Raw genomic sequence first — 12,103 nt, forward strand, 5'->3', positions numbered from 1 at the left:
GTGTATTTTATTAATAACAGCATCTCTTTTAATGAACATTGCAGATACATAATAGAAAATAAATCAGAGTCTCAAGAGTCGTGAAAGTGCCTGGAATAAATCTGTGCTCTATATCGCAACATTGTTTGTCGCCATTTTCCGCCCAAAGCCTTCAATGTCTTCAGTTACGCATAAAATCAGTTAAAAAAAAAAAAAAATGTTTGTTTTTACAAACTCTTTCAAAAGCCAGAAGCTGCTTCAACTCAGGTTCGTCTAGTTTGGCAAAGATGAGTATGAGTATGGCTCGATTGTCTTCATCTTCATCACCTTATTTCCCCCAACAATATTTACAACACGTCCATGCAGCGATGTCTTGACACAGACATTGCTTTCGAATGTCATCCAAACTTTTAGTTTTCCTCAAAACACCCAGGGCAAAAGGAACAGACAAAATTAAAGTTCACTGACCAAGTCTTCCAACGGCCTTTTTGAAACAGTTGTTAGTGAATTGATGTCGATGAATGAGGTCGAACTTGGTCTTTAATATTATCAAGGATCAAAATTCAATTGGGAGCAACAGCGAGCTTGAATGTCGCTCTTATATGTTCCCTAAATCTGAGAGATATGTTCCCTAAATCGCCTTTAAGAAGGTTTTTATTGTTGTTACAGAAACTCTTCAGCTCTCCTGAAAACTGCTGCAGACTGTAGCGATGCGTTCAGGTACCTGGGTGTGATAAAAAATAAAAATAAAAAACACAAGCCCCTACTTTAGGAATGTAGGTTGTGTTATGATGAAAAGATTGGATCAAGAAGTGAACCAACTCCCACATTGTCCTTGTGAAAGAGCAAGAACTCAATTTGGCACTTATCACCCCACACAGCTGAGAAAACGAAAGACATGCATGCGCTGATATCTCACACTCTTCAATTGAATTATCATTCTTTCTGTGTTTTCAGAGGACATCAGTTCGATTCAAACTCGGAGCTCCAAAAAAAATCGTAAGTTTAATGAAACTTTTCGAATTGCGTTTAGTTCGATCGCCCACCGGATAGCGCGCACCGTTTCAAAAAAAAAGTGTCTTCCACAGCAGGCGCGTTTTTTCCTTTCTTAAACAGAGAGCTCCATCTACTGGGACGAGAAAACCCGGAAGCTAAGCTGAGTGCTATTTTGAACTGGAACTGTTCTTGAAAAAAAAAGAAAAAGAGTCCTAAAACAAATGCTAACGCTATTAGCTCGCACGAGTCGCCAGATTAGCTGCAATTTCCCATGAATTTTGTTGTATCATTGATACGCATTACTGATGATCCCAACACACCTTGATGTGGACTCATGGCTTGGAAGGGGGAACAAATTATTGCTTGGCCACGAGGGATCATATGTGGATTTTTGCAGCGTTCCTGTTCCCTCGGAAGTGGGATGTCCGAACTGGGAATGACACCACAGCCAAATTCAGTGAGTTCCAGCTATTAAAGTAAAGTAGACGGCAACGTCCAGGTATTCTCACGCGTGCTTTGTCCGGATATTAGCAACTTCTCATGAAATACTCTACGTTTGCAACTACAAAATCCGAGTCAGACAAAGAGAAACACATATTTGTGGGATGTGTTTGTTTCATTCGGCGTATACTAATTCCAAACTTTAACTCCACATCAAGCAAAAGTGGAACGCGCCATAAATCCAACCCCGCTTCCGACAAGAATGCAGCTGTGTGGACTGAAATTGGAATGGAATTCAGAAGGTTGATGTTAAAGCCCTATTCTTTAAATATCCAAGTGTAAAAAAAACGCAGGTCATTTGTTGGGTGTGATTATAAAGCATAGCTGAGGTGATACGAGATCATAAAAGTTTGTAGCCCTGGTCCCACGAAGAACGCCACAGCTATTGACGACATCATGGGTGAGGCCTTTGACCAAATCCGCCACGTGAAGACTGTAAGAACATAGTACATCCCGCCGTCCTTCTGCCAGGAACCATGAAAATACAGTGTTTTTCACGTCGCGATATAAGACAGTGAATGAGCTAACAAATAGTGAGCTATGCATTTCCACACAACAGAAACATTTTATTAATCTTTGCGCGTCACTCTGTATATGTTCTCAAATATCCCTCTGTTACAAAAATAGACATTTTTTTTCTTCATAAAATAATACACATCATTAATTTTCTGTGATATAATCCTTTGTTAAGGTAAATAGCAAGGCTGTTTTTTTTTTTAACAACGTGGGAAACAGAGACGTGAAGCCTAGCACCGTTTTCCTCGTGTCCCTCGGATCCCTCCATCCGTCCGTCCGTGCGTCCGTCCGACCGTCACTGATTTTCAGATGCTGTATTTTGCATATTCAGGCTGAGTCCTGGTTCCCAACCTTTGACAGCAGCCAGTGGTTCGAAACTAATCCTGGGGCTTTGACCCCGAACGCCCCTCTTCAAAAGATAAAAGAAATGAAAAAAGCGACCAGCCGACAAATTAGGAGAAATGTAAGACGACACAACTGACAAACCATCGCTTCACTTTTGTACAAACCAAAGACAAAAAAGAGTCCAGATTGATGAGAAAAGTCCCAAACACTAATGCTACAAAGAAGAAAAAAAAAGTTGTATGTACAGGACCCTGTATTCCTCCACTTTTGGGGTAGAATGATCTTCAGTGTCGGCCTGTGGAACGTTTTTACAGGCGTAAAAAAAAAAAAAAAGTTCTGTTTTTATTGATCCATTTTTAACAAAAGCTCTCATTGGTCCAAAAAGGTTTCCATCGCTCGACTCTTGCATCCAATCATCGCGCCACCTGTTGGTTTCTGGTGCAAATGCCACAGCAGCAAATATTTTAGTGCCTTTCAGATCAATCTGGCTGTGGTGCGTTCGCGGTCCCACGACCAGCGGTGAGTTGTACAACTCGTGGACATCATTGAGGATCCAGAGTCCGCAGTGTCACCAGATGACGCTGGATATGCTGGTCTCCCTGGGCAGAAGGGGCAGCATGGCGTTGTTGCCGTGGCCCTCTTCCAGGCTTTGCTGACGCGGCGACTTGGACTGCGGCCGCTGCCCGTTGATCAGCGTCATGGGGATGTTGCAGTAGGTGTGTTGGTTGCCGAGCGTGGACAGCGGTGGGAGCGTGCCACCTGGTGCCAGGTCATAGTCGTAACTACGGTAATAGTGTTTCTGTCTCATCTGGGTGTGGCAAGAGTTGTGGAAGGTGGAGCGCAAGTCCGGATGTGCCGTCGCCATGGCGGTGGAGGTGGCCGCCGCCATGGAGATGGCAGAGACCGTCTGGAGCTCGCCGAACGGGCCCTGCTCGCTGACGTCCAGGACCTGCTCGTGGGAGATGCTGAGGGGCTCCATGCGCTTGAAGGGCATTTCGTAGACAAGCTGCTTCCAAAACTTGGAGTTGAGCTTGTTGCTGGACGGCCCGCGCCACTTGATGACGGTCAGCATCTTGATGGTGTGTTTGAGCGCCTCCACCTCCTGGTAGTTCATGATGCCGCGCAGCTCGGCGCATTCGATGAGGATGACCTTGATCTCGCCCGTCACAAGCATGTTGCGCAGCCGTGTCTCCAGCTCAAAGATGCTCCACCCCCTCCGCACCACATAGCTGGGCGTCATCACGATGATGAGACGCTTGCTCTGGTCCACACAGCGAGCTACATCCTCGATGTAGGCTGCACACACACACACACACACACACCACAGATGCATCAGATCATTACGGTCATTCCTTTTAAACAAAAACACAACTAGTGCCGTTGACAACAACTCATTGTAAGTGGCACAAGTCAGCCGTAGTAGGCTTAGAAAAGGAGGCAGAATATGACCGTAAAGGAAATATATTTTGATGTAAATTATTTGCATATTCTACATCATAAGTGGGAAAAGTGCCGCCAGGGGCCACGTGTGGCCTTTTGCATCCATGTGAGCTAAACAAAAAAAACTCAAATTCTAAATAGAAATGTTTTTTTTTTTTTTACAGGACTTTATTTCCCTTTTAAAGTTGATTCTTAAAAGTGTGACACTCATTTACTGTAATAGCCTTTAGTACCCTTTAAATAAAGTGCATTTAAATTGTATTTTTACACATTGAGTCCAAGATATTCACCACTAAATAAGATCTTCCAATATTTATGATTATGATATACTAAATAAAAAACACTTGAGAACTGAAGAATATATATAATGAAATGACCATATAATGTGAAAGCATAAATTCATTCACCTATTTTATAACACTGAAGTAAAATTTAAGTCACATTTACTTTTCATTTTCCCCCTGTTCATCTATGTTTTGGCATGTCATCCCCTCACCTTATTCTCATCATATAATGTGGCCCTTCATTGCCCAAACTAGCTTCATTTCTCCCCCGTTCCAGAGAGATCTGCCCTCCATTTTTATTCAAATCATCTTTAATAGCAGAATGGTTTTTTTTCCCCAAAAAGTAAATAAATAAACTGCATTGCAAGTGAAAAAAGTAACAACACAAAAACCCCAGTGGCTTATGTGTAATTTTTTTTTCTCTAACTCTTGACATCCATAACGCATTTGAATAAATATCGCTTGTGGCGTTATTGGAGCAGCCAGAGAAGTTGTAAACAAGACGACATGACAATCCTGGCAGAGGAAATGTGAAGACACAGAGGTGAGGAGACACTGTGCTGTTCATCGGAGGACACGTCCACACGACAGGCTTTGTTTCAAGACAACATGTTTGGAGTGACTGACGGCTGAAGTTAAACAAATAAATTATGCCTTCAATGCGTTGCATTATTCACCAGACAAGCTAAACTGTTGCGAGTTGCAACAACAACAAAAAAAAAGATAATTAATATTGTCATAAAGAAGCTTTAACCAGTCAACACTTTAGCTAGTTTGTTGTTTAGACCAATACAACTTTTATTAAAGTTACAAAACGCTAGCACTTTTCATGGTGCATAAACGACTAGCATTTTAAAGTTTATGAAATCTAATTTTAGCTTCTAAATTATTAAAAAAAAAGAAAGAAATGACACACATATGGCTACCTACTAAGTGACATGAATGTGTGTACAATGTTCTTCTGAGTATACGAAGCACAATGAAGGACTCTTTCACCACTTGGTCAGAGTTTGGTCACGTAGACACGAGCAATAAACAAGCTGTGGGATAAGTACCTCTAAGCAGTCTTGTGTCATCCTGGAAATGATCATTGGTGAAACCTAAACATTCACAGTATCATCAGAAGGTTTGCAGAGAAGCATTGTCAACAGTTTGGTCAAAGCGGGGATGAGTCTCTGGTATAAACTCTGGGTTTGGTCTGCCGTTTATTCCAGTTTAATATGGGATTTTGAGCATAGAAAAGGCATGTGTTGCACAGAGAGACATTTTAGAATGAAAATATTCAGGTTGTATAAATGAATGCAAGAGTCTGCTTCGGAGACGGTCCAGGATTACACCACATGGCTGTAGCTAATAGGTGATGTAATCCAGACTCAATATTGTTCTTAATCTCTGCATTTTCATGCTGCTCTTCCCATATTAGAACAGTCCCCTCGTGATATAGTCCCGGTGGAGAGCATCATTAGGAATGTTAGCGAGTGTTTGCAGGCACACCCATGACGGCTAGTCACATCACCACATGATCAAACTCATCCTCGGGATGAGTTGTCCAGAAGACAAGCACGGTCAGAGGCTTTTGGTTAGAGAGAGAGCGCCACGCTGGAAACACATGCGTTAATAATGTCCATGCAGGAGCGGCTCGGTGGGTGACTTTGTTGCACGACGGCATGCAGATGTGTGGTTCGGATGAAGCTGGACCGAGGCTGAATTTCTTTTTTTTGCAACGCACATGTCTGACCTCCCAGTGGTTTCATGAATAAATCACAGCTGAACTCAGGTCTGATATCAATCAGTAATGAGATCAATAATTCACTGATCATTCCAGCTCTCATGGCTGTGAAGCAGGCATGACTCTGAAGAACGACAAACCATCAGCGCTCCAGCTACCAACCCCATGTGGGTGTTCTACATGGTATTTCAGGTTGGAATCAACCCTACTGTGGATGAAATGTTGTGACACTTCATCTTAATGTCTCCTAATGTGTTGAGTGGACTTTTCCACAGATTTGCGCAGCAGCTCATGAAGGAAAATGACAGTTATACATATGAACAGCTTCGCTAAAATATATTTGTGATATAAAAAAAATCTATCTGTTTAGTATCTTTTTTTTCATCTTAGAATCATAACTGGTTTATTCCACGTCAGCGTATCGAAACATCAATATCGATCCATTTTTTTTTGTCGTATTTTTCGCTCCAAGAAATTGATCCCAAGTTGACTTCAATGCGATGGTCACACCACAACAAATGCACAGCACAGGACGATAAACAAGCCACATCACCATGGACGATACCAGCAAGCCACACAACACTTGAAAAAAAGTTGAGATCACTGGCAAGAAAGAGCTTACTTCCTGTAGGGATCAAGTCCCTGTCTGGAATGAAGAGTTTATACCCATAATGCTTCTCCAGAACATCGGGGAGGATCTCCAAGGCAAATCGCTCCTCCTCCCGCGTCTCTTGGCTCCACTGGTCTGGGTCCACTTTGGTGTAGGACAGGTAAGCGTCATAGTCCTTGTTATCTGAAGGCAACAGACAGATAGATGAGGCAACATCCCTTTATAGGCGCCAAATTATTGGGTCTCAATTACAAGCTGTTTGCACTTCCTGCTTTGCTCAGCACAGCTCAGCTCTAATGGACGTTGGAGTGTCTCTGTCTGACTCTGAAACCAGACTCCTGTATTACCCTGATCCCTGACCAGCGTTGCCCATCTCAGTGCTTTTCATTACAGCTCTGTCTCCACTGACAAGTTATGCTACCTTGATAGCTACTTTGCTCTCTGCATGAAAAACAAATGAGCCTCCAGAGGGAGCTTAATGCGCAACATCGGCATCTTCTCATGGCCGAGCTCAGCTAGAAACGCAGAAGAAACGTCGACTGATGGCGGATTCAAAGGTAGAAGAGCGATGGCTGTAAAATAAGTCGCTGTGATTGAGAGAAAAACAAAGTAATCCAAGCCATTTACAGAAACCTCTTGTGTCATGAGGGATCTCCTGTTACCAAGGTTGGTGTCGTGCAGGTGAGGCAGGTATGATGACAACAATTCGAGACACCGTGAATCATTCATCTTGATTTATCGTATCATACTTGCCTTAGTAAGTGGTCTGATAGAAACATACACATTTTAAGAGCAACACATTCTGTATTTTGATCCGATATTTTTCTGAGGGTTGGCTCTGTTCCGGCTTCTATAGAGCTTTGTGGAAACTCTTCCTCTAGTTTCTTCAATTTAATACCATATTCAGTAGAAACCCAAGTTGTTATAAACAGATATAAATGATTAAAAAACAGACCTACGTGTCGGTGCTATCTCTTATATCGCTTCGATCGTAGACACCATTCCACAGCTGAGAACTCAACAAGGCGTTCAGTTACCGATATAAGAGAAATTACTTGCGACAGTCCGACAATCCTTTCAGAGCCATCATTTTTATTTTATTTTATTTTTTGCAGTGCATCCCACTTTTTTGCTGCATTTTGTTTGAAGTATCTCTCAGCTGAGATGCTGAGTGAAAATCTGTATTTGTAAAGAACAACCCGACCTACCATCTTTATGAATGCACAAGCTGTTTAGGTGCAACAACCAGGGTCAAGTTCACCTTCTGCCAGTAAAATCTAAGGTTAAATTGTCGCAGTGATTGAGAGACTGCATCTTCAGACAGCAGATAAAAAATGCTGCTGGAGCTGCAATAAATTCCAAATATTCAGCAAGGACTTCTTGCTGTATATTTGAATGAAGTTTGATTCAGATTTTAAAACAAAACTTCACATCAAATACTGTGATCTGCCTAGTCCATTGTCTACTGTGGCGTCACATAAATCCCACCGCTGGATGTTACATCACCAAACATCACATCACAGCTGAGGCCTTGTTGATAAAGACATTCATCATCACCAGTCATTTCTTGAGGAAGCAGACGTAACTGCCACAAGTCTATAGTCTTCATTACAGAACACCACAGACCTCAAGACTGCAGCTCAGAGTCACACAAGCACTTGAGGGCAATCTTGATTCTCGACAAGGGCGTGATTCTCTGACACGACACTTGTAATTAATCGTCTCACAGCACACAGTTCATTAGCAGCATCGGGGACAAGCAGGAATAATTGAGACGCGACTGTTGGAATAACTGACTCCTCCCGTGCTCTCGCCGTGACGTCAACCTGCCTCTGTTTTCCTGCTTTAAACGAAAGGCAGATCCTGAGCCACACTGCTGTGAGGAAGAAAGAGGGAAGCAAAAGGAGGATCAGGAGGGTGGGGCTCCCCCACTCTGGAGTCTTGAAGAGTATCACCGGCAGGCAGCTGGAGGGGGCAGCTTAAATGCATGTCATATCTCGACAAGGAACAGCTTTCATTCGCCGGCTACGACGGATGAGTGCAAAGGCAGAGGCTTGATTGACAGAGGTTTCCGAGGGGAGGGAGGGCTAATATATGCATGTGCATTGAGAGCCAGCAGTTGGGATGTGAACTCTTGACTGAGGATGAGAGAGTTGGAGGCGTTATCGCTGGGCTGCATTACACTTAATAAAGAAATGACGGAACAAAAACACAGCTGGCTGACTACTAATGAGGGCTTCTTTGTTATCCTTCCTTATATCTCCTCTTTTCTTTGCCTGTAACACAATTGTTATCCTTCCTTATATCTCCACTTTTCTTTGCCTGTAACACAATTGTTATCCTTCCTTATATCTCCACTTTTCTTTTCCTGTAACACAATTGTTATCCTTCCTTATATCTCCTCTTTTCTTTGCCTGTAACACAATTGTTATCCTTCCTTATATCTCCTCTTTTCTTTGCCTGTAACACAACTGTTATCCTTCCTTATATCTCCTCTTTTCTTTGCCTGTAACACAATTGTAATCCTTCCTTATATCTACCCATTTCTTTGCCTGTAACACACTTGTTATCCTTCCTTATATCTCCACTTTTCTTTGCCTGTAACACAATTGTTATCCTTCCTTACATCTCCACTTTTCTTTGCCTGTAACACAATTGTTATCCTTCCTTATATCTCCACTTTTCTTTGCCTGTAACACAATTGTTATCCTTCCTTATATCTCCTCTTTTCTTTGCCTGTAACACAATTGTTATCCTTCCTTATATCTCCTCTTTTCTTTGCCTGTAACACAATTGTTATCCTTCCTTATATCTCCACTTTTCTTTTCCTGTAACACAATTGTTATCCTTCCTTATATCTCCTCTTTTCTTTTCCTGTAACACAATTGTTATCCTTCCTTATATCTCCACTTTTCTTTGCCTGTAACACAATTGTTATCCTTCCTTATATCTCCACTTTTCTTTGCCTGTAACACAATTGTTATCCTTCCTTATATCTCCACTTTTCTTTGCCTGTAACACAATTGTTATCCTTCCTTATATCTCCACTTTTCTTTTCCTGTAACACAATTGTTATCCTTCCTTATATCTCCTCTTTTCTTTTCCTGTAACACAATTGTTATCCTTCCTTATATCTCCACTTTTCTTTGCCTGTAACACAATTGTTATCCTTCCTTACATCTCCACTTTTTTTGCCTGTAACACAATTGTTATTGTTATACAAGGAAGGATAACAATTGTGTTACAGGCAAAGAAAAGTGGAGATATTTGCCTGTAACACAATTGTTATCCTTCCTTATATCTCCTCTTTTCTTTGCCTGTAACACAATTGTTATCCTTCCTTATAGCTCCACTTTTCTTTGCCTGTAACTCAATTCAGCAAGAGTGTTTCCAGTAGATCAACAGCAGTCTGTTAAACAGGACTTATGAAAGGCAGAGTCAAAAAGCATTCTTTTTAGCAATCTTTGGAAGCAGAAGAAGAGCTGTAGTTGGCATAACTTACATAACTTGTGACCCTCAGGCAGCTGATTCGAGGGTGCAGATTGGATGAAGTCAGGTACCATGTAACCATTTCATGTCTGTCATGGCTGAGCTGCTGTGCTGAGGGGGCACTTTTCCCAGTGCCTCACCAGCAGTATGCAATAAGCAGGAAGCATTTGCCACCAAAATAGGATTTATTTTTCATCAGTGTCATGTTGTGTGTCATGGTGTCATGTTGTCCTACTGATGAATGAGGATTAATGAAAAACATTTCAATAAAAGGTTCCTTTAAAATGAATGCACCTCATGGGTTTAAACAGGTACTATGCAGGTACAGCGCACCCTATTGACAAGCCAATACGTGAGGCTTAAGATCAAATCAGAATGAGAATAGAAGAATAGAATGTATTGCCATGGTCAGTGGGGATCCCACCAACTCGGAAAGTGCTTCGAAATAAAGTGCTGTAAATGTAAAAGTCCATGCAACAGTGGGTCAAGTCGCACGACCAGTGCGGCTATGGAGTTTTTAGTAGACATCATGCGAATACCAGGAGCTTTTAAAATGATATTGGTTCTGAATGGAGCACTGTAGTAAGTTTCTTATTGCAGAACAATAATATTAGTGTATTTAATCGCCCACGAATGTAGCAACCGCTATCTGCAATTCTTCTTGTTTTATGTCAATCCAAAGTGTTTTGTTGGCAAGTCTTTCCAAACACAGTAAATCTGATCTGAGAGGTGATTGTTTCTGGGCATAACTACATTCAGGCAAGTGAGGAAAACATTTTTTTACATGCTTCTCGAGGCAGCAGTTGTGAGTCAAAATATTTAGACACCAACGGTCCCCTGCAGATATTAAGTTCTAACTAACAATTTCCATGATAGATAAAAGTAAAGAGATGTCATCAGTGGCTAACAGAGTTGTCTGGAGAAACCAAATGGATGGATTCACAGAGGAGCACACGCTTGAAAAGCTATTGTTGATAACTGTACATTAAAGATGGAGGAAGCTGGGTTTCAGCGATACCATTGCATTTAGACCTTCGACACGCCACAACAAGGAGACGGAGGTTGTACGGACCTGTAAACCTCAGCTCTACTCCCTGAAAGGAAAGGACTGGGCGCATGGTTCAGAGAATGAGAAAGGATTTTCAAACTTGGAAGAGGAGACTTGGGACCTGAGGTGGACAGAGATTTCAACGGGAACTGAGGTGGTTAAAAGGTTCTACTGGCGTCTTCAGAATCCCTGATGCACTTGAAGAGATCACAGGTTAGTATTAGGAAGAAGGCTTGGTGAGACTCCAAGACTCCAAGAAATAAGAATGAAAGCCCTCCATTTACTGGTGTATCTACTGTATGTTCCAACTAGTTATGAGGTTTCACAAAACATTATCCTGATTTTCAGAGCTCAGTAGGTGGCGCTCTACAACTGACAGCACCATCTAGTACAGGGGTGGGCAAACTTTTTGATACGTGGGCCACAATGGGTTCTAACATTTGACAAAGAGGAGATTGGAGAAGAAATACACATCTTGGGATGGTGATGTTGCCAAGCTTACTCCTAGGAAGCTTTGCATTTTCGATGACACCCGGTCAAACAAGTCCTCTTCCCGTGTTTGTCCTTTCAGGGACTCCATTGTCAAAAACTCTTCCGTTATTTCAAAAGTGTTGTTGATACCCGGATAAAAATGAGGAGCTGAGTCCTGTCTTTGACGTCGTTGCTTTTTTTTGACTCACGGCGAGTCACTGTCCGTCGTGCTAAACTGATTTTCTCAAATTTGTCTTTGCTCTCCGGGCACAAAATACCTGCTGTCTCCACCATATATTCTTTGAAAAACTCGCCCCCAGGCTCATGTTTGCTGGCCTTTGCTATTATGAACAAAACCAATTTTCCACCTTAATTTTTGTGGGTGCTGCATATATTCCGGTGCGGCTTAAAGTGCGTAAAATACGGTGACAGGCCAACGCTTCACCTCAACCAAGCCAATGTATCGACAGTGCGACATCTCGTGGGAAAACATCAGAATTGTATGGAAAATAAAACATTAACAAGGTTTATTGATTTTATTTTTTTGAAGTTGGGCGGGCTGGATTAAAACGTTTAACGGGCCACATGTGGCCCCCGGGCCATAGTTTGCTCATGTCTGATCTAGTAGGTCCTACTGGAAGTAGGACTTGGAGCAGTTCAATTTCTTGGTTGTCGTGACGTTTCCCCAAGACCAT

General features: G+C 42.1%; 1 protein-coding gene across 2 annotated transcripts in view; it reads right to left on the bottom strand.

The window, feature by feature from the left end:
- Window positions 1-12,103, bottom strand: part of LOC128766000 (interleukin-1 receptor accessory protein-like 1) — a 228,151-nt gene continuing 216,048 nt past the window's right edge. Inside the window, exons 10-12 of one of the 2 annotated variants that reach the window (XM_053877311.1) lie at window positions 6,413-6,583; window positions 5,117-5,161; window positions 1-3,633 (exon numbers count right to left, since the gene is read on the bottom strand). In XM_053877311.1, the coding sequence (XP_053733286.1) occupies window positions 2,906-3,633; window positions 5,117-5,161; window positions 6,413-6,583 (944 nt within the window). In that variant the 3' untranslated portion in view covers window positions 1-2,905. The remainder of the gene's footprint in view (window positions 3,634-5,116; window positions 5,162-6,412; window positions 6,584-12,103) is intronic. The other variant, XM_053877321.1, reaches the window with a different exon arrangement.

The sequence above is a fragment of the Synchiropus splendidus genome, chromosome 1 (genome assembly GCF_027744825.2).
Source record: "Synchiropus splendidus isolate RoL2022-P1 chromosome 1, RoL_Sspl_1.0, whole genome shotgun sequence".
Classification (NCBI taxonomy): domain Eukaryota; kingdom Metazoa; phylum Chordata; class Actinopteri; order Syngnathiformes; family Callionymidae; genus Synchiropus; species Synchiropus splendidus.